Here is a 23,771-nt window from a genome sequence, read left to right on the forward strand (position 1 = left end):
ATTTAACTGTGAGCTTAACTTCTTCACTGTGAGATAAACCATATACCTGAATTTATTCAAATGTGTTTGTTTTCTCTAAAGTTCACATATTTTTTATCATTAGTAATTAAAATGTTGAATACATAATGTTCAACAAAGGACAGTTCAGTTTGAATTGGCCGTGTCTTTCTATTGCACAAATGCATAATTCTATGCATATCAGATTAATTTCTCTAAGTATTAGAAACTCGTGTGCGTGTGATTCTGGAACATCTGGTCAGAGCTTTTTATACACTAGATGTCAGTGTTACATTCTGTTTTAATATTTTGTTTCCAATCTGTTTCGTTGTGTGTTTTATTGGTACCTTCTAAACTTCTCAAATTACTCTGAATGTTGTTTAGATGATTCATGATTGAAAATGTATTATTGACACGCGTGAACAGAATCCAGAAAACACCCCCAAACTGAATAATATTGGTAACAGCAATACTAATGTTAATAGTAGATAAATGATGCGATTGACAATAAACAAAAACAATATTTTTTTATTAATGTAAGTTAATATAAGTAGCCTAATAAAAATAATAAGCACATAAGTAATTAGCCTTCGTGCTTCATAAGTCACCAAGCAAATAAAGTTTTATTAAATGCCTCAACATGTATTATTCTCTGCACTGATTTGTCTGAGAGACAATAAAGTGCAAGACTTTTGGTAATTAAACAAGAGTTTTCATCTCGTGTATGAAGTACTTGCGGCTGATGGGAGGCGGAGTCAGCGCTGATGACGTCGCGGTGTAGGGGCGTGGCCGGCTCGCGGGAATATTATGGTCCGGTTGCGGCGCGCTCAGCGAGAGAACGCGCGAGAGACACTCAGCCTCATGACGCTTTGTTATTTCCATCTGTTTCTTCAGGGGACATTTTACTGACGTTTACTCAACAGACGGCTCTTTAGATGGCGTTTTCCCTGTGTGTGTGACTGACGGTAGGTGTCTGTGAATCGGACCTTGTCTGTATGTTTGGGATCTTCGGTTATGGACAAATGAAAGCGACATAATCTGAAAACTCCATGCAGAATCCATTTTTGCTTGGCAGCGTTTGACATTGGTGAGCTTTTCTGAGCCACGTGCGCAAATTTACGTGATTTAAAACTCATTACTGACGGATTGTTATGCATAAATTGTGTTTTGCGACTGTGATGGTGCAATGGAGACGTATTGTCAGTTCACTGGGATATATCTGACATTACAATATTGATATTTTAAACTCAATTTACATTAATGTACAAAGTGTGAATTTCTGTTCGTTCTTTCATCAAGTATTTGTCTTGTATTCTGAAACATGGCTTTACCTGCCAATGCAAGTGGCCTTCCTGTCGAGGAACTGGCCTTTCCGGAAATTATTGAGCTGAACGTCGGGGGTCAGGTGTATATCACCCGCTACTCGACTTTAACAAGTGTGCCGGACTCCCTCCTGTGGGAGATGTTCAGCCAGAAGAGCACCGAGAGCTTGGCGCGCGACACAAAGGGTCGTTATTTCGTCGACAGAGACGGATTCCTGTTCCGTTATATTCTGGATTACATGCGAGACCGGCAGCTCGTCCTTCCGGACCATTTCCCGGAGCGAGGACGGCTGCAGCGAGAGGCTGAGTTCTTCAACCTCCCTGAGCTTGTTAAGCTGTTGGCACCAAAGCTCAGTAAGCAGAACTCTCTAGGCGACGAGGGCTGCCAGAGCGACCCCGAGGAGCCCTCGCCAGGGGCCGACTTCGCCCGGAGCCTCGGGGCCGTTGCCTGCTCCAGCGACGGAAAGTGCTCCGGGTTCATCACCATCGGCTACCGGGGCTCCTACACTCTGGGCCGTGATAGCCAAACAGACGCCAAGTTTCGACGAGTGGCTCGGATTATGGTGTGTGGGAAGACGTCTCTCGCTAAGGAGGTTTTCGGGGAAACGCTGAATGAGAGCCGCGACCCCGATCGCCCGCCTGAGCGCTACACGGCGCGCTATTACCTAAAATTTACTTTCTTGGAGCAGGCTTTTGATAGGTTGGCGGATGCTGGCTTCCACATGGTGGCCTGCAACTCCACGGGGACGTGCGCCTTCGCTCACGAGCAGACTGATGACAAAATCTGGGCCAACTACACCGAATACGTATTCTACCGTGAGTGATCTTAAACCTGCGTCTCCTCCATGAGATCACCTGCAATAGATGTAGAAGCTTCTAGAACACCATCCCCACCACCTTCACCAGACTTTCCCACATCTGAGCCCTTAATGCCTCTTACCCGCTGCGCTCGAGTAACCTTTCTTCCCTTCAAATGAGCCCCGTTGATCTTCCCCTCACCGAGAGACTGCCTTCCCCTTTCTCAGCTTCTGAGAAGCAAAACGTTGTGCTGTTGTTGATGTATTTTGTCGAGCTAAAAGTTGGAGATGAACTGCTAAACTAGGCTTGAGCCATTCGAAAGGGCTTCCCTTCTGTCACTCAAATTGGACATATGTGACCCTGGACCACAAAACTAGTCTTAAGTGTCAAGTTTGTAGGTCATCTGAGAGCTGATAAATAAGCTTTCCATTGATGTATGGTTTGTTAGGATCGGACAATATTTGGCCGAGATACAACTATTTGAAAATATTGAGAAAATCATCTTTAAAGTTGTCCAAATGAAGTTCTTAGCAATGCATATTACTAATCAAAAACTAAGTTTTGATATATTTACAGTAGGAAATTTACAAAATATCTTCATGGAACATGATCTTTACTTAATATCCTAATAATTTTTGGCATAAAAGAAAAATCTATAATTTTGACCCATACAATGTATTGTTGGCTATTGCTACAAATATACCCCATCGACTTAAGACTTTTGTGCGCCAGGGTCACATATTATAAAGATTTTGAGCTGTTCGTGATGCGATGGTCATTTTTATGGTGTGTAACCCTTTAACGGGGCCAAAGGAGAGGGAATCCGCTAGGCTTTAAAAGGTTAAAACCATCTTTACAGATAGATGCAGTTACTCAACAGTCACTGTGAGACCAAAAGATGAAGTAATGGAAAATATTTCAATTGGAAAAGCTGTTTTGCATTGAATACATCAATGTGTCAAACTATTTTTATCTAGCATTAAACATCTAATGAAGAGTGTCAAGGCAGGTTTTGGATTTAGTAGCCATTAATTGCACAGAATGGTGTAACGCCACCTGAAAGTGCGATCAGCTGTATTGGCTGTGTTATTAAGCTTTCGGTGTTTTATGTGTGTAAGAATACACTCAAGAACACTCAAGTTTTATTTTTAGGTCCACCTGAGTCTCCAGTTCAGTTGAACGATAGCTATACCGCATCTTGTTGTTTATTATGAAACAGATATTTCAGTCGCTTACCATTAGTGTAAATTCTTTTCAATTCTTTAGTATGGTTTATTATTGAGTTAAATGCTTTTAATTTATCTTATTTAATGCTACATTTAAATATATATTTAAACTGATTATTTAGATGCATTCAGTGATGTTTGGATATTAAGCCACATAGCCTGTTATGGAACACCATATATCTTTTGATTATGAACATGATATTATTGTGATTTAAGTAGAAATTTTCTTCTTCATTAAATGTGATGCCATTGTTTCTTCACATTGAGTTAGGCAGTGATTTTAGATCTTTGAATGTCAGGTATTTCCTACAAACGCATCTGTTGTAACCTCATTTTTAATTAATTGGCATTAACTGAAACACAGGCACAAAATCTCACAGTGGAATTTAGTTATGAGATGTCATTTGGGATAATACATATCAACAGTAATTTATGTCAATCAGAAATGAACTTAATCCCTTAATCTTAATTTCCTGATAGTCTTTTAAAGGTTACGTGTGAGCGTTGTTTAAAGTGAAATGCTAGCCTCAAAGTGTCTTTATGAAAGCATGAATAAAAACATAACTATCCAACATGTATTTTGTCCTAAATATAAAACAAATGGCTGTGTTCCATTTGCATATTATCCAAACAGGCCAAAAATGTTATACAAGCACATTTCCTGTTATATCAATGATTAAATGAAAGCAACAGTTAATGCTGTAAATGCAGTATTTAGACAAGCTAGTCTTTCATGTCTCAATTTCAGTGCCTCATTCACCAGAGAAATTTCTATATTGAAGACCATTTTGCAAGCATTAAAGATTAAGAGTAGCCTAATAAAAGTCAGAAGCAGCATGAGATTTACTAAAATAGATTTATGTTTGTTCTGTCTTAAATGATAGTTGCATTTATTTATTTATTTTTGCATGGTGAATACCGATATTTGGTAGATCTGCGTTGCTCAGTTAAAGTTAAAGAGAAAATGGGCGCATTACATCAGCTTATTAAAACTTTGTCCCCTAAAGTCTCTTCTCCACTGAATCCTCTGTTATCACGCTGCTTCCCAATTTCTCTCTTTCATTTTGCTCTGGCGATCCCTCCGCGGAGACTTCAAAGTGTGAACATAGACAAGGCCAGAATGAAAACCAGGACAAACCTATAACCAGCTCAGTCAAAGCAGATTACCCAACCAGTCTTTGTGTTGCTGTGTCTAATCTATCTAATCAAGATTGTGCTGGCACACTGAGCAGCTCATATTTTACTCCAGTGAGGAACTAGGGAACAAAATATTTAAATATCTTTTCAGCTCAGCAAATATAGAGACTGTCACAAGAGCTGAAATTGTGCAGCTGTCTGAAACATTAACATCCCTTGTTAGCTGATATACGATGAGAGAAAGTGAAACAGACAGGTGGATGTAGATATAGACCCATACCATCACCTTAATCTGCTCAACCATCTCAAACACTGCTGCATGGTTCACAACCTGCCATAAAACCAAAAGAAGAAGAAGAAGAAACACTGCTGCATGGATTTATAGATCCTGGAATTAAATGTAATGCATTTGAAAGATGATAAGCTCAAGTAACATCACAGGCGACCAGGGGCCATCATTTAGCCATCATTTCAGAAGTGAGGGGAACAGAAATGTCAGATTTAAGACCTTTTATGTTTGTTTTTTGGTCTAATTGACAGGTTTTGTTTGTTTATTTTTTATCTCTTTTAATTGACATAGAAATGAAATGCACTGCTGGACAACAACCAATAATTTGTATTATATATTTTCCTAATGAGAATTTCTGATTGGTGTTTGGCTGTATAAGGCAGAAAATATATTTTATAGTTTCTATACTGTAATAAAGGATGTGTCAATTAGGACTGCATATCATTCATATACTCCAGGCTATTACCTGGAGATGACTTGAAAAACACACATAAACCGTACGCTCTAAAAAAATGCTGGGTTAAATACAACCCAGTGCTGGGTAAAATAGGGACAAACCCAGCAATTGGGTTGTTTTGACCCAGCGGTTGGGTTAAATGTTTAAGCCAACCTTCTGGGTAGTAACCCAACCGCTGGGACAAAACAACCCAATTGCTGGGTTTGTCCCTATTTTACCCAGCACTGGGTTGTATTTAACCCGGCATTTTTTAGAGTGTATATTGTCGCAATCATGAGTCTTCACGTTTCATCAGTCAAAATGTTTCTTCTTTTTATTGAGCTGAGCTACAGTGTCTATTGGAATCTGTTTTGGACTTTCAGCGTGAGAGCGCCCTTCAGCTTCGAGTGTGAATGACACACACATGAGAGTGTTTAGCACTCCATAATGTTCCCATCGCCTCGTTTTGGATATGATAAAACGTCAGGTCATGTGTATATACTATATTGTGTCTTTGAATTTAAATCTCGATTTATTCATACTGACCTTTGAAAATCTCTACGTGAACTCAGTTGCCCGATAAAAGTGTGGTGGACGAATTTGTTTTATTAAAAGTGCTCAAAAGATCGGAGACGTCAACCTGTGTCCCATCCCTCCTTTTCCCTGTCTTTTCCTCTGTCCCTGTCAGTACAATCAATTTCCTGTTTTTATTGTAAATATGTCATATTACGGCAGTAAAATGAGTTGTAAATGCCATATCATGTTGACTTTATATTTGTTGATGTTGATCACAGCAGGTGGGTTTTAAAATAAATCTAAACTCTGTGCTATAGCTAAATGGTGTTGTGATTTGTGACAGTGTAACAGTCGATCCTTCACCCTGGCCAGCGGTGTAATTGTTGCATTGTGTGCCAATGTTATTTATAGGGTCCAGGCACAGCTATTAAGCAGCGCTGCAGCTATTCTGCCTCCCTATGAACTCAAGTCAGTCAAAGTCATCATAGGCACTAAGGGGGGATATATCCCCCCAGTAATCATAACAGGGTTTTTCAGTGACCGGTTCTTGGATTTTTCCATTTGATTCACTGAAATCATTTATACCTTTGGTTGAAGGCACACAGCTCTTGACATGTGGAGGAGGTGATGGTGCCTCGATTGATCAGCTTTACTAATTAAACGAGTCAGTGAGGGGCTTAAAACGTATCTGCTGAGTTTGAGAAAGACAGGCAGAAACTCTCTTGCCCCTGAACTGATAACCTGTGCTTTTCTTTCATCGCATCATTTCTGAATGAAGTTCAATGTAAAAATTCCCTGCTTCTCTGGGTTTTCTCTAGAGAAATAGAACAAAAAATGCTGCATTCCGTTTGTAATAATTCATTATGGACACTTCTTGTCAAATTCTTTCAAAATGATCTGAGCTACTAGTCCAAATATCCTCAAGGAATGTAAAGATTGCTATTACAATATCTGTCATAAATTGGAACCGACAATCCATAGGGAACCTAATGGATTCAAATAAGAATCCAATAACATCCTATTCAAACAGAAATGCCTATTTTTCAGTACAATAGAATCTTTTTTTATTTGTAGCTGATGCTTAGAGGATTCTTATTTGATGCCATTACAAACTTCTGACTTCACATTATGATAGAAATTGCATTAGCATTCCTGTTCCTGTCCATTGTATGTTTAGTTTTCCATTTATTGCACTTTCACAGTAGCGATTTCGGTGCATAATCATGCTGGTTTGAGCAGAGTTAAGTTAGTATATTTGGCGTGAAAGAGTTTTTCCAAACTAGGAACAAGGAAGTTCTGGGGTACGGTTTATGTTCACAATCCAAAGCAATCCTAACTTGATTTATAGTTTGCATTTTGCAGTCTTTTCATGTTCCCAGTTATTATTATAGTATATAAAACTGTATAATATAATCATATGATGTATTCCTTCTGTTGCTTGTCTAAATAAATTGCTTTTAGAGCACCTCGCATTCTTTGGATCTCTTGCATCCATTGATCTATGCAAAGTATTTGACAAATACTTCAATAATACAGTGAAGCTGGTGTCTTTGCCTGCTGAGACACAGTAGTAAATTGTTGCAGCTAGTACATACTCATAATGATGCAAAAATACCACAGTTCACAGCCAAATAACATACAATGAAACAAGACCTGTGGAGGCAGAAGGATGTGGGTGGATTTGAACTCGGGTTCAGACTGAGCAACTGAACCATTAAAAAAAAAAAACTAAAGCAACTGAAAATAGCATTTTAAACAATTTTAGGTGAAACACACACAAGACCGTAAAACCTCTTGATTATATACGCAACCCAGGTTCACTGAGTTGAGAATGAGACATATGGCAGTATGGCAGAGCTATAAAGTGGCTTGTTCCATCCTATGGGAACCGTTCCCTTTCATAGGTAAACCCTGTTACAATGGAAACAACCACAGTTCTTGGCACTTCATTGTGAAGAGTCTGTCACTGTAAGTCAATTACAACAGAGACCCCATCAGTGGGTTGGAGTGCAGATTGGAGAAAGTCTGTCACATAAGAGGAGTAAAGAAAAGTGCTTTGCCTCTGTCACAGACCTTTTTGAATTGGACCCTGAAGTGATCAAGCAGGAGGGGAAACTTCTCCCAGAATAGGAGAATGCATGCCTGACTCAATATACACGGCTCAGAGTACATAATAGGGATACTGTGTGAAAGAAAACTTTATAAAAGAGACACATATCTGGTGCTATGAAGGCAATGTTGCACAGAGCACAAGCGAGAAGATTGTAGTTCAAGACATACATTCAATCTGCTGTTGACAGAAACGTTAAAGACGATGGGACTGCCAGAACAGAATCTAGGGGACAGAAAGAGGAAAAGGAAATATGCCTTTGCGTTGTGACACAATCCTCCAAAGTGGGCCTGCCTTCCATTTACGTGCCATTAAATCAGGAATGGCCCATTGGACCCGCAGGATGGAAAACATTAACTGCCAGTGCAATTTCTATTACAGAGTGAGTCTGAAAACCCTAGTTTTTCTGAGGAGGAGGGGCCCCGACCATCTCGCTGCTCTTCTGCTCCTTTTGAGGACACAGCTGGAAAGGTAAAGGCCAATTCACACTGCACACAGACAAACACCAACAAACTAGTCTGTCGGAGTTTGTTGGATCAGTGTTTTACCCCTGTTGGCGTTTGTTGGCATTAGTCGGAGTTGGTTTTAACCCGACTGAACATGTTTAATCGGCGTTTGTTGGGTCGAGGAATGTCTGAGCAGTGTGAAATGATTTTCCAACAAATTCTGACGTAATCTGACGTGGCCACGAACCGTTGCTATGATGATGCGCATATTTCACTTAAAGCGTGCTTCACCCATGGCCTCTTTCGTTTTATTTGCCGTCTTTTCAGGCGAAGAATGACATGCAAAGACATTAATAACAGTAAAATTTTGATTGTGGTTACAGGATCATCAGTTTCTTCCCCAGTCAGACTTGCACTATCTACACCGGACACAAATGGCGTGGCGCGACGCGACAAAATACAATAGAGTTTCTATTGATTATAATCAGTGACGCTGTCTTCACTGGATGCGGTGCGATGCGACAACTGATGCGTCCGGTGAAGACACGGTGTTACTCTCTGTGACTCGAAGTCTGTTGGTGTTTGTTGGGGCAGTGTGAATTGGCCTTATAGGGATAGTTCACCCAAAAATTAAAATCGCCTCCACATGAAGCGTCTTCTTCTTCTTGCTTTACGGTGGATCGCAGACTTATAAGTGCATTACCGCCACCTATCTCTCAACTGGACCATTGACACTCTATCTACAATCTCAATTGGGAGTGTCAATGGTCCATTTGAGAGATAGGTGGCGGTAATACACTTATAAGTCTGCGATCCACCGTAAAGCAAGAAGAAGACGCCTCTCGCGCAGGCGCTCAGGACAGTTCAAACATTGCAGTCAAAATCAGAGGTAAAAAACAATATAAATACTGTTCAGTTTCTTGCACAGACCAATCTTTTTGTGTCGTTTCACATCAATGTATCATCACGAGCCGCAGGGTTTAGTTTGGTTTTGTTTGTGTATGTTTTTTGACTCTAGTGTCAATGGTCCAGTTGAGAGATAGGTGGCGGTAATGCACTTATAAGTCTGCGATCCACCGTAAAGCAAGAAGAAGACGCCTCTCGCGCAGGCGCTCAGGACAGTTCAAACATTGCAGTCAAAATCAGAGGTAAAAAACAATATAAATACTGTTCAGTTTCTTGCACGGACCGATCTTTTTGTGTCGTTTCACATCAATGTATCATCACGAGCTGCAGGGTTTAGTTTGGTTTTGTTTGTGTATGTTTTTTGACTCTCAAAGCCGTGATTCCCATCCACTGACATTATAAGACTGACAGACTGCAACAGTTTGACTTAAAAATCTCCGTTTGTGTTCTACTGAAGAAACAAAGTCACCTACATCTTGGATGCCCTGGGGGTAAGCAGATAAACATCACATTTTAATTTTTGGGTGAACTATCCCTTTAAGAGTCTGAAGGCACCACAGGCTCTCGAAGCTGTTAAGGATTCAGCTGCCGGAAACTGACTACTTCTTTGCAGTGTGGAACTTATCAAAACAGCATTGACTGCATCACCAAGAATTCCAGATTGATAAACAAGAGTGTCCATCAGGAAAGCCTTCTTCTATTTCCTGACATCTGTAAAGTTTAGCCACTGATGTGTCTCCATCACCACCAACCCTGCCATGAAGCAACCAGTCACACATTCTGTATGTTTGACTGCACAAAACACTAAATCGCTCAGCTAAGCTCTTTGACGGCTTCAGTACCGCCATAGTATGCAGAGCTGCACCCATCTGACTGGCAGCCACATAGGGCTTACCAATTAAGGCCAAAGTTGTCCAAAAAGGCTTAGATAGTAGAGTTGGCCAAGACTTCACTAAAGTCCACTGACATTCTAGCATACCTCTGCTCCACCAAGCTAGAAAAGGTCTGTCAGGAGTTGGCTAGGTAAATAGGCACTAGGGCTGGCCAAGAAGTATTCGTCAACTGCACTTGAGCCAGCCCACCTTCAATTTATTCTTGGCATGTAAGCCAGAGGAGGAAGTGCTTTCTGACCACTAGGGGTTCCACCCTGTGGAAAAATAAAACCCTAATCAACATGGGTAGTTGAAACATGATATCCAATAATAATAATCCAAGGCTCCTCTAAAAGTATGGGCAGATAAACCATCTTCCTGAAGAACAGAAAGCTGAGAAGTGACAGTATGGGAAGGTCCTTTTGTGGAACTGGTGAGGCTGTACCTTGGTGGGCGGTGCTTGCAGCATCGGCCAATGAATTGGTGTTCTCACAGTTGAGTGAACCTATTAAAGGAGCTGAAATTAAGACAGCATCACTGCTGAGCCAACTAGAAGCAAATGTGCTGGGAATCACCTCAACCATCTGGAGCCTTGAGTCTTTAATCTTCCCTCTAATAGTCAATAATCTCCAGAAAGCTCTTTCCTCAGTAACCTGACCCAAAGAGATTTACAAGGATGGGCGCTTACCTCTGACTGAAAAGCTGTGCGACTTGTGCAACTCCACAGCTTTATACTGGGCAGACGTGCACTTCAGTGTTACTTGCCAATATGCGGATTGTAAATGCTTAGGATTTTAGCTAGACTACTTGTTTATTTGTATCACCCTATTTAGATCAGTCCGTAACTGTTGCTTACATTGACACATACTGTGAGTCAGATTGAGACTGGCATGTGTGTAATGTGTAAAAATCCGTCATGGTCCAGGCAGCTGTCACTGCAGATAAACAAGAGACTCTGGGAGAAAGCTCAAAGAAATTCTAAAGACAAATATTGACACAGTGGGATTAATTACAGCCCATGTCTGCATTGTTCAGAAACACTTGAGGGAATGGAGATGAGAATTGCACGGATGGAGAAGCATGTACAGCGATGCAGTGATACTTCACCCGTGGCATAGTTTCTGTTTCTTGTTTGATCTCTGTACTGTCCTTCAAAAAAAAAAAAAGAAAACTTGAAAATCCTTCAGAAATCCACTGTAGCATCGTTGCAATACTTCATAGCAATTAAACATACATTTTTCCAATTAAAGTTAAGCCACATATAGCAGCAGCTCACACATAATCAAGTTATTGTTTAAAAATATTTACTTTACATTTGAATATTTTAATGAATCTACCAGCATGCCAAATCAACACAACATGGTAACTGCCTACTGACACCAGTGCAATCTTCTAAGTACATTATTTAACCGTTTTTTTTTATAGAGATAATGCCAGAATGTCGTCATTATATACACTTTGTGTAAACCTGAGTCTAGCAAAATGCAACAGTGGGCCTTTGTGATCTACCACAAAGATCACAAAGTTATTCCCATTACAGAAGTAATTAAATCATGGATAACATTTATAAATTATTTTAAGCTGGCTGCATACTAAAATTTCTAGCACAATGGAAAATCTCTTTATAAAGGTCCAAACAATTGAGCTTTAGGCCTCTACATATGCATTTTCAGCAAGGGGTTCATTGAAGTGAAGGTGTATGATCACCATCAGTCGGATCTGTCATGCTGCACCAGAAAAAAAAAGAAAGAAGTATGAAAATTAAATATCATATCTGTCACTGTGGTTTGAATTTTGTTTTGGCACAGGCTTCATCTTAGAACTGTCCATGTTAAATGCTGGCTGACAAGTTCAAATTTTATGCAACAACACTATTTATTGTAGCAACAAGCCATGACCGCTCCTTGGCAGCCACACAAGTGATAAAGCAAGCCTGGAATTTCTTGGGACACAAATGATTTTTTACTCCGTAATGACTCAGTTTATTTATTTATATACATGTTTAACCAATACATCCTCTGTAGTGACACCTGGTGGCGTGGATTCATGAATTTTAGTTACTAACTGCTGCTGCTTTAAAGTAATTTATTCAGAATTTATTCAGATGGTATAATATAGAGTGGACAAGATGCAATATGGGAGAGAGAGACAGGAAGGGATGGGATTGGAAAGGAGCACGAGCCTCAAACTGGCATGCCATGTGTTGAAGTGCTGCCCAAGAGGCTATTCGCTTTTTTATTGCTATATTGTGTGGTTTCCTTTGGTTGTTTAGATGTACTTTTATGCTGCTTTGTAGTTTACATGTCTAATCATGATGTGTCAACACGGCGTACCCATGACGACATGACTCTCTCCATGTTGGAAAAAAAAGGTTAATTATATAATTTATCTAAAGATATCTATTTTAAGTGATGAAATTTTGCGACCTTAAAAGCCCAAGGTTCCAATTTGTAGGCTTCCGTTAATTTTTTAACTGGACCAAAAATACAACAAAAATACATCATGAATATCTAAGGGTTATTAAATGTGCATTTAAGATAGATCAACTGTATTTGTGTATGGTGAACAAATATTGAGATTAGTCCATTTTAAATCCAAAGCCATTAAAGTGCCCTCTGGAGGAGATGTGACTACATCATAAAGCCATTATGAACCGTAACCATAGAGACACTATGCATTTGTCTCTTTGAAAAGCATCTCACAGCCCACTCAAGGCCAGATCACAGGCTCTTAACCAGCACTGGGTGAACACAAGAGAACAGACACTCAAGACAGTCAGTTATGTTTTGCCCTTGCGTGATATATGAAATTGCTAGCATAAAACCAACTTGAAAAAGGGGTCTGTAATCATTTGCACAATTCATTCATAAAAAAAAAAAAAAGATATTTTAATGTCTGTTGTAAAAAGTTCAGAGTCTACTGACTCTATTAATAGATACAGAAAATCTAGACTCGTTCCGCAATTTGTAAAAAAAATAAAAAAATAAATATAAAACTTATGTTTACAGTAATGCAGTTCAGTCTTAGGGCAAGACATTTCAGTTTATACACTGCGAGAGGCATGCTAAATTGTCAAAATATAAGACACTTGTATATGTCTCTGTTTACTATCCCAGTCTCTGATTTGGCACTTTGGGCTACCAAATATTCACATTCGATCACACGATGACTGATTCTGTTTTGTCAGGTGCACCGTGTGTCACCTTTCACGTAACAATGGTAAGTTTTGGATCCAATAATTTTTTGTTCATGCTTAGTGCAATAATGCTACCTTCAGTGCCAAGATTACAACAGCTTGTGTCTCCAGCATAAATGTGGGACCCCTTATGTTTAGTTAGGCTCTACGTTCTCCTGTTTTTAAGCACATCTGCCTTTCTCCTTACTGTCCTTTGGGATTTTTTTGTCAGTTCTGCCACATTCCTCGTTTCAGACAGCAATAGTTAAACGGTGCATTTTTAACAATAGTTTTTTTATTGCTTGTCCTCCACACATCAACACCCTTGGAGCACAGGAGTTGTACTTCAGTTTACACAACCATAAAGTTGTGGTTTCAACAAGGTGTGCCTCGATGCTCTTACCAAAAAGAAGTATACTTCAAGTGTATTTTATTAAGTATACTTAAGTACAGTTCAAGTATATTTTTAAGTGTACTTTATGTAGTAAGTATACAGATATCAGTGTACTAGTAGTATACTTGTAAGTGTACTATTTCAATACTCCTTGGGACTAAATTGGCCCACTTTCTAGTATATAAAAAGTATACTTTAACAGTAGTAAACTTTGAGCACACTACTAGTTTACATCCATGTTTTTAGTTTGTACTGCAACTATACTAAAAGTGAACTTATAGGTATACTGATAGTTTACTAATTAAATACTTGTAGCTGAAGCCTGTATAGATTCACACCAGCTTATTAGCTGATGCCACTAACGCCATCTGAAGCATTGCGTCACCAATGTCATAAAAGGACGATGGTTGTATAGTGTGTCAAATGCTTGGGCATTCGGCATGTGCAAGTGGTGCTTCAATGAACTGTCCTCACTTTGATATTTTTTAAATGAAAGCTTTGCTCGAGGCTTGTGTTCTTTTGACGAAAGAAGGGTAACTGGCCGTTCCTCGCTGCTCTAGTTCTGAGGTTGCCAAAGTGCTGCATGTTCTAGAGTTTTGGGCGATGCGATGCAGACCTCGAGGCTGTTGAGAGCGAGCAGACACTCTCTACTTCTCTTGTTCTCTCCAAACCATGTGTAGCATATTCTCAGAGGAGTTTGCACATGTCTGTGAGCTCGCGATGTGATTTTCGTTCAACTTGTATATGTCTCTGTTTACTATCCCAGTCTCTGATTTGGCACTTTGGGCTACCAAATATTCACATTCGATCACACGATGACTGATTCTGTTTTGTCAGGTGCACCGTGTGTCACCTTTCACGTAACAATGGTAAGTTTTGGATCCAATAATTTTTTGTTCATGCTTAGTGCAATAATGCTACCTTCAGTGCCATGATTACAACAGCTTGTGTCTCCAGCATAAATGTGGGACCCCTTATGTTTAGTTAGGCTCTACGTTCTCCTGTTTTTAAGCACATCTGCCTTTCTCCTTACTGTCCTTTGGGATTTTTTTGTCAGTTCTGCCACATTCCTCGTTTCAGACAGCAATAGTTAAACGGTGCATTTTTAACAATAGTTTTTTTATTGCTTGTCCTCCACACATCAACACCCTTGGAGCACAGGAGTTGTACTTCAGTTTACACAACCATAAAGTTGTGGTTTCAACAAGGTGTGCCTCGATGCTCTTACCAAAAAGAAGTATACTTCAAGTGTATTTTATTAAGTATACTTAAGTACAGTTCAAGTATATTTTTAAGTGTACTTTATGTAGTAAGTATACAGATATCAGTGTACTAGTAGTATACTTGTAAGTGTACTATTTCAATACTCCTTGGGACTAAATTGGCCCACTTTCTAGTATATAAAAAGTATACTTTAACAGTAGTAAACTTTGAGCACACTACTAGTTTACATCCATGTTTTTAGTTTGTACTGCAACTATACTAAAAGTGAACTTATAGGTATACTGATAGTTTACTAATTAAATACTTGTAGCATTTTTAGTACACTTTGAAGTATAGTCTTAGTAAACTACTAGTTCAGTAGTTTTATACTGCAAGTATACTCAAGTTTTCTTTAAGTGAACTTTACATCCTACTTTAAGTATACTACTATGTCCCTATTTAGGTATTAATTTGTATATCTGAACATGCAAACATCAAAAGAAAGAACAGGGTATCTGCTTGTAAACAAAAACATTTTGCATTCTTTTTTTTATAAACACTTGAATGTGGGTAAGTTTCGTAAATAAAAAATAAATAAACAACATGTTGAACAAAAAGCTGAAAAAAGACTATGAATTGATCTGAATGATAATCAAAACGTAGATGGAGTTGATCAACACCCCAAAGCTTGACAGTCATGATTACCTCTTCATGGGTCGACATTTTATTCCATAATGTTACACAGTTTTGATGCTGTTTTATGTCTGATGATAGTGTTAGATTACGTGTGGAAGCATCTGTTGTTTCAGCTTCTTCTTTGCTTGTGTTTTGGAAATTCTGTACAGAAGATGTGTAATAGCGCCCCCTACCATATAACAATAAAAACATGGATTCCCGGAGCACAAGTAGCTATAGTTTAAATATATTTAGGCTTTTTCTAAGTATAAGTAAAGTATACTTAAATGTCATTTTAAGTATATTTCTGAGAAGTACATAAAAAGTAGACAAAGTATAATTTCCTAGTTTTTAGTTTAAAAGAAGTATACTAATAGCACACTTGAATAAACTTCTTTTTCGTAAGGGTGGTGCATGTTGGGCCCCTTATATGGAGTGATGTCTAGAGACGTTTTGGATGACAATAGTTTAAATATACATGTTTGAACAACCGTTTTCTCACTCATAATCTGCTCATCAACACCCTCAGAGCACAGGAGCAAGTTGTGCTGTAGTTTACATCTCTTCTTACCATCTTCCTGGAGTGCCCCAACACATTATGCATGTCTCCTTCATCAAACACACCCGATTCAACTCATCAGCTCATTACTCCAAGACCTAAAATGCGTGTGACAATGGAGACGTTTCGGGTGACAGCTGTTCAACAGCACATTTGAACAGCAGTTTCCTCACCCCTTCTCTGACCCAAAGACACCTTTGAGGTAACATAACCCTGTGAAATGGTTATGTTATTGTCCCTGACATCTCTAAAAATGCTTTATTGGTGAGTTCTTCCTGCATTGGTCTGGTTTAGGTCTTATTGCAGGATAGGATATCTACCCGAGGTTGCTGTGGTACAGTGTTTGCCATACTCCTTAGCTTCTGCCTTCTCTTGCTGGGAATCTGAGGAGCGATGGTATGGGCACAAACTTTTATGGCACCAGTAACACGATGGCAATGAATTGGCATGATTCTATACAGGTTTCAGACAATCGTCAGACCTGGATCATGTTCCCATAGTGTCAGCTGCTGACAGCATCTCGTTCCCTTTTCAGAGAACCTGGGTTATATACAGAACCAAGATGATTTCTTCTATGAGTAAATCTTATGAAAACATTTAAAGGTCACATTTCACCCCACAATGAACAGGAAAAAACTGCATAAAGAAACTGAAGCCCATTTTAAAGATTTTTAGGACTTATAAGGAGAACTATATATCTCTCTCTCTCTCTCTCTCTCTCTCTCTCTCTCTCTATATATATATATATATATATATATATATATATATATATGGAGATTCAGAGAAACTCATGAGAGCTTCTTGCAGATTTTCTCTGTCACACTTTGAAATCTCACAAAAAAAAAACACCATCCCACGTTATATGGACACTCATTTTTGCACACACACACACACTGGTACAGCCGACAGTCCGCACTGGAATGTGCAGGTTTTTCTGCGAGGCAGTGTTTTTTTTTCAGTTATGTGAGCAGGTTTCAGTGCCGATGAGCCTGTGGCTCAATGAGGCTGTTTATGTATGTGATTGGAAGCAGATGAAATGATGCCAGAGCTTGAACATAAGTGAAAGCCAGGGGCATATTCTCAACTCTGAACACAGCTGATCATTTTCTCACACGTTGCACCGCTAATATAACAAACAGACATCAGGGGACACAAAACAGATTTGACAGCATGTAATCCTGGAACTCTTCCCAGCAAATCCCGTATCCTCCTTCCCATATAAACACCACCCAGCCTGGATTCATGAAATTCATGATGGATTAAATTATGACAAACAGTAATGCTAGCTATCAGGATGTACCATATGGCAAAAAAGGCCAAATAAATATATATATATTTGCTAAAATATATTCAGAAATATTTTTACATAAATATATTGTAACGTTTAGGTCCCAAGGAAATTGTACAGATTTTAAAATAACACAAAAGAGGGTAATCCCAATCCAGAGAAGAAGCCAACACAACAAAACAGTGTGCGATGCACAAATATATAAATATATATTTTTAAGAAGTTTAATATATATGTATTATTTTGCCCTCCATGTATTTCCATATGCATTCTTCAGATTTGAATATTTTTTAAAATTTATTTAATTATTTTTTTGTCTGTGACACGTGCACATATAACACATTTGAATAAAAATAAACATTGAATAAAGCCTAAATGTAGGCTAACGTTGTCCCTGGAATACGTTTTTAAATGATGTTTTATTAATAAAGTTCGGGAGGAGCATGTTCAGATAATCAACTAATTCAGCACAGGTAGACCACATTCAGATAATTAACTTCAATAGCATGATAGTAAATATACAGTGGGTACGGAAAGTATTCAGACCCCCTTAAATTTTTCACTCTTTGTTATATTGCAGCCATTTGCTAAAATCATTCAAGTTCATTTTTTTTCCTCATTAATGTACACACAGCACCCCATATTGTCTGAAAAACACAGAATTGTTGACATTTTTGCAGATTTATTAAAAAAGATACTTTCCGTACCCACTGTATATACAGCCAACTTACCTCTGTCCCCTGAGTTTTTCTGGCATCCCTCCTCCACCCAGGCTCCTCACTCACTCCTATCTATCCGTATCCCAGTTTGGGGATATATTCAGAGCTCGGAGCCCTCGCCTCGGACAGCACGCCAAATATGCAGACTGTTTGCTCAATCTGATTAAGTGCGAACTCGTGAAATATATTTTGTTATATGAGGGTAAATGTGAAATATAAAACTAAATATGTTATTAATTTCAAAAATATATTTCATTGAGCTTCATTGTTTACAACATATATTTAGCATAAATTTAAAATATGAAAAAAAAAAACACAAATGCTATACTGTGGCTGATGTTTAAGTTAGAGGTTATTTATTTCAGACTTGTGAAAGCAATCATCATTACCCTTCAAATTGCACAAATTGAAAATACGACCAATAGAAGCACGTCAATTTTGCAAAAAAACTCTCACATGAGGTGGTTTTCAGGTTATTTGCAAAACTACAATGGAAACAGTTTTTTCGCATTTACAGGTCACGCAGCATACATAAAAGTCCCATGATCACTATTTAATGTACTATAACCTCCAAGAAACACCTCATACATGATCGCTCTTAAGTTTAAGGGGCTTTCTTTGCCATTAATGCTTGGATAACCCCTTATTTACACTGCACAAGTCTGTGGCGCATTATGGATCCACAATAGTTTTTTAATCAACATTTACAAAATATCGCAAAAGTTTTGTGCAAATCTGTAATGGAAATGCAGCTACTGTGACTGAAATGAGCCATGAAGAATTTGAATTGAATGGGTCGGCGGTTCGCTTAACTGGTCTAAGGAAAGAAAAAAGGAAGTAGCACAACACACTTCACAACAAGTGAATAAATTATATGAAATTAAATGATAAAAACAATGGGTATAATATTATAATTAAGACAACAACTCTAATTTGTGTTCATCGTTAATGTGATGAATGACACCTGAGGAGAACTGACTTCAAACATCCACTAAAACTCACCAAAACACCAGCTGATTAGAAGCCATTGCAAAAATGGTTCAGAAAAGTGATGTTAGTTCTGAGAAAAGCACAGATGACATTTGCTTTGATATTTTGTATCTAATACAATAACATTTCTGAGAGTGACTTTAGTATCCAAATCCATTTTCAAAGCAAAGATAATGCTTTGAAAATGCAAACAGAAAAAGGGATGTAATTGGATATTCTGTGTGAAGTCCCTGTGGCCTCCAGGAGGAGTTCAGAAGCAGATAGACCTCTGTGAGGATAACCTGAGCAGTGTTTACCCTGTCCAAAACACCAGCCAGAATTTATGTATTGGCTGGTTTGTGCGGTTTGATGTGCTAAAGTGAATATGTCAGGGAATGATTTGAGTAAAGTTCGCTTTAAGTCTGTGGTGTGTGTTCGCTTTTTGGTAACACTTTACTTTGATAGTCCACTTTAGACATTGTACTAACTGTAAGTAACTTTGCAATTACATCTCAACTTCACTAACACTAACACTAACCCCAGTTCTAACTCAAAAGCACCATGTGGTCAAAAATGGTTGTGTTTACAGTTAGGTGCAGGTGTGGCTGTCTAATCGGGGTGTAACCGTACACAGAAAACACGGTTTGGTACGTACCACTGTTTTGTGGTCACGGTTCGAGTTTGGTACAACAGGAAATGTATTTTTGTATTTATTTTGAACAGACGGTAGTGCTACATGTAGCGTGAGCAGTTTTTTAAATTATTATTATTTGAATTAGATTGTATAATTTCAAGATTTAAAGCAAAAACAGAACTTTGAACTTGATTTGTGAGAAGACACCTGCACAAAACAAAAACAGCGGTCATACTGAATGAAAATGACAGCAGGTGGCGCTTATGGCACAGCAGCGATACAACGTTTCCTTGGGCATTATATGGAGGTAAGAGGACAAGAAAATGCCATCGAAACATTTCTGGAGACTATCAGTTCCTCTCAGAGATACATTTATATAAACCCCACATATTTGTCTTCCTATATTTCGAGCATCGCAAACAGTGAGCTTGATCTGCCTGGTACAGTACTTTCTCCTATTTAAAGACTTCATAAAAATTACACAGAAATTACATTTTGGCAAATGATGGCAATGCAGTTTGTGTGCAATTATGGAATAGAGATTGGCCAAAATAAAACTAAAAACCGGTTCCGATTTATAGCCGGTCTACCAGTGCATCTCTAGAACCCCAAACTTTCCCACACTGCTGATTTAAAACAAGCAGGCGGTTCTTCGAGCTCTTGCGTGCCATCTGAACTCGCCATTCTTGTTTTGGGTTGGTGCGTAGATCGTCTTTTATTTTACTGGTTAGCGTTGCATTAGTTTGCGCCCCCTTCTGGACTGTATTCATCGTCTGACTGCATGAACCGAACCATGACATCCGTACTGTGACGGTTCGAGACGAATACATGTGTCGTTACACCTCTACTGTCTAATCCTAACAAAACTCAAAAACAAACACCCAAACTCTAAACCTAATGCTCACTAACCAAATGGTGCCACTGTAGGACCAAAAACCAAGTAAATACAAACCAAAACCAAGCAAAAACCACAGAAAACCACCTAAAAAAATCACCACACAATGGGGCAACTGTGGCAGAACCCATATGGATTAAAGGAACATCTCACAAATATAATACACACCAAGTTTCATTCCAATCAGACCTTCCTAAAGCAAGATATACCACATAATTGAGGATCACTCCGGAGTGATTGGTACTATCTAGCCCATAAACCTAGCCTAACCCAAACCGGGGGGTTTTGGGAAAAAATCACCAAGAGGTGGTGCCATTGAGTCCAAACTGAAATCAGACGAAGGGGGTTGTGCACTCCTAGGGAGTGCACCTTTGTTTTTATCCCTATAGCCCTAACTCCTAACCCTAACCCCAGCCTTAACCTTAACCTAACGCTCTACTAATACTCTAATGAGAGTTAGTTGGCATATAGATGCAAAGTTACTTGTCAAAGTTACAGTCAACAGAATATCTAAAGTGAACTATCAAAATAAATTGTAACCTGCTTTCTGTACACTAAATGCTCTAGATTAGCATTATTTTCCTATTGCATGATTCTAAAAATTCCAAATATTTTTTATATATTTTAAAGCTAATGATACACAATCATGTTGGGATGATGAACATTTGTAAGTATTTATTATTATTTTTTAAACTTCTTTTAATTGGTTGAATTCTGTTTAATATAATTGTTATGAACGAAAATAATAAACTCAATAGAATATTTTGCAGCACACACTGGGGTGTCGCTAATATATTTTGTTTTGTTTTTTTCTAATGACAGGAGGCAAAGCATCCATGTCACCCTGCTTCAGTGATCCAGATATCGACAGAGCAGCAGAGGAGACCATATATAACCCACATATGTCTAGCGTCTGTAGCCAGGATGACACAAACACTGCCCTTGACCTGGACAACGAATCTCTTTCAGACCCCCTTCCGCCTCTCCCTCCACCCCTTCCACCCCTGGACAGCCCTGAACTGCCACTGCCCCGGGAGCCAAGCCCCCCTCCACTGCCCGCTGACAGTCCAGCACGACCCACCACTTTGCCTCTGAAAACACTGCCCCGACCAATGACCAGCAACACCATGGCTTCCACCACCACCTCCATCACCAGGGAGAATGGTGGACCGCTGAGCAAAGACCCAGAAGAAGAGGAGAAGACGCTGATGGAGGAAGAGCTAAAGAAATGCATCGATGATTTCAGGAAAATACGCATCCCAAAACTTTTCCCAGACCGCAAGAGACACTGGCAGAGTGATCTGCTCAAAAAATATAATGCATAATATGGATAAACCACGCTGCTGAAAACACCAGCACTGTTTATAAGTGACTTCTTAGATGCTCTTCAACACAAACCCAATCTACACAGTGTAACTGTGTGTTTCACTCTGTTGTGCATGCCATACTTCATTGTGTCAGTATTTATTTGATTGCTCCTTAATCATTTTGAAAACAGTTTTTGAATGTTATGTTATTTCATGATTAAGTGTCATTTTTTAGTAGAAACATAATTTTTTACCATTAGCTATGTGAGGTAAAAAAAAAGTTAAGAAGAAACTATTTTAGAGCTTGCCACCTACTTGCCCTGTTCCAGCTTTTTTGGAAGGACGTGAGAGCGAGTAAATAATTTTCATTAAATCAAGTGAAAACTCATGAATGACTGCTTCATTAGCTTCACTAAAAAGTCAACTAGCTGCAGTGGAAAGACAATGTTAGTCAAACCAGCTTTGTTTTGCTGGTCAGCATCACAAACAGAAATTACAGTAATATGGTGAAAATGATTTTTGACAACAACACAATGTCAAAGCATTTGTTTGTCTTTTTGAGTCCAGACCAGTTTAGTAACATGTAGACTATATCAACAAATCTTCCTTAAAACCGGTTTGTTCAAAAAGTATTAAAACAGTCTGAATTAAAAAGCTGGGTTTGTTTTTTAAATGCATTGGTTTATTTTTCAAGCATTTGATCGTTCGAGATTTTTTAAACAATTGTTTACAAACTGAGTATGATATTTTGTGTAAGCAGAAAACATTCTTGTATTGTGAATGAATTAATGGTAAAAGTAATTTACTGTTTAATTTAATAGTATGGGCTACAGATATATGAAACCAAATAGTTCCTGCAAATTTCTGTAATAGCAAATAAAGCAATAATACCTTAAAGCCTAAGGTGTAATTTCACAAAAAAAAGGTTTGTTGGAGTAACAATGTTTACACATTTAAAAGGAATCAAATAGACATGTCTGCTTTTTAACACATTTCCATGACTTTCATGTAAGGTCATCAGAGAGCAACACAAGCAATTTATTACATGGGCCATCCTCCCTCTACTAATCCTCCTATCTAAATTACCCCAAGTAACTTGGGCTTGAGTGTCTTGCAAGTGTCTTGTGTCTCTATCTCTACCTGTATCTAGATCTAGCAACCTTACCAGCCCTGAGCCTTAATCACTACACCACACCACCCACATAGGCTGTGGTAATGCATTGAAGTAAGCTCCTGAATCACCTGAAACTTAAAGAAATATAATATTAATATTAATAATCTGGTTGCACCGGGTTGGTCATCAGTGACAGCAAACTGCATTGATTCTCATGTATGCAGCTCTTATATGCTGTGTTTAGCCAAGGTCACTCAGCCTGCACAGCAATACTGGACTGATACCAGACAATAACTATTATTTCAACCACTAAAGACAAAAGATTCTTCCAGATCTTTCGCAAGTGGTCTGTGTGTCCAAAAGTTCTAATGAACTTTGTGTTAGGATAGAAACTATGAATACAGTCTTCTTCAGCACTCTAGATAGTGTTGCATGTGTCAGGACCTACTCATTATCATAATCATACTTTAGATTTAATACTATCACATGGAATTGATGTTAATGGCGTTGAAATTCTGCAGCTGAGTGATGATATCTCGGATCATAATCTATTCTTGTGTATACTCCATATAGCTAAGGCTGCAAATTCAACTCCTTGTTACAAATATTGTTATAAAAAAGACTGCTTTGTAAATAATCTTTCTGACCTGTCATAATTTCTCAGCATATCCAGTAGCTCAGAAAACTTGGTGTAACAGAAACTATTGACTCTCTCTTTTTTTTTAGCACTTTAGATACGGTTGCTCCTTTACACTTAAAGAAGATTAAGGAAAACAGTCAGACA

General features: G+C 38.6%; 1 protein-coding gene across 1 annotated transcript; it reads left to right on the top strand.

Annotated features, from left to right (window-relative positions):
- Positions 1–824: 824 nt before the first annotated feature.
- On the top strand, positions 825–22,648 carry kctd12b (potassium channel tetramerisation domain containing 12b). Its single transcript, XM_016255721.1, has 2 exons — positions 825–2,135; positions 21,389–22,648. The coding sequence occupies exons 1-2, from the start codon at positions 1,319–1,321 to the stop codon at positions 21,889–21,891; spliced, it is 1,320 nt and encodes a 439-aa protein (XP_016111207.1). The 5' UTR covers positions 825–1,318; the 3' UTR covers positions 21,892–22,648.
- The last annotated feature ends 1,123 nt before the right edge of the window (positions 22,649–23,771 follow it).

The sequence above is a fragment of the Sinocyclocheilus grahami genome, unplaced genomic scaffold (genome assembly GCF_001515645.1).
Source record: "Sinocyclocheilus grahami isolate Dianchi unplaced genomic scaffold, SAMN03320097.WGS_v1.1 scaffold1363.1, whole genome shotgun sequence".
Classification (NCBI taxonomy): Eukaryota; Metazoa; Chordata; class Actinopteri; order Cypriniformes; family Cyprinidae; genus Sinocyclocheilus; species Sinocyclocheilus grahami.

What these genes read in the sequence shown, in the direction of transcription:
- kctd12b (XM_016255721.1), top strand. Translation starts at nt 1,319, where the DNA reads ATGGCTTTACCTGCCAATGCAAGTGGCCTTCCTGTCGAGGAACTGGCC. An exon ending in CACCGAATACGTATTCTACC is followed by an intron (nt 2,136 to 21,388) that starts GTGAGTGATCTT and finishes TTCTAATGACAG; the next exon opens with GAGGCAAAGCATCCATGTCA.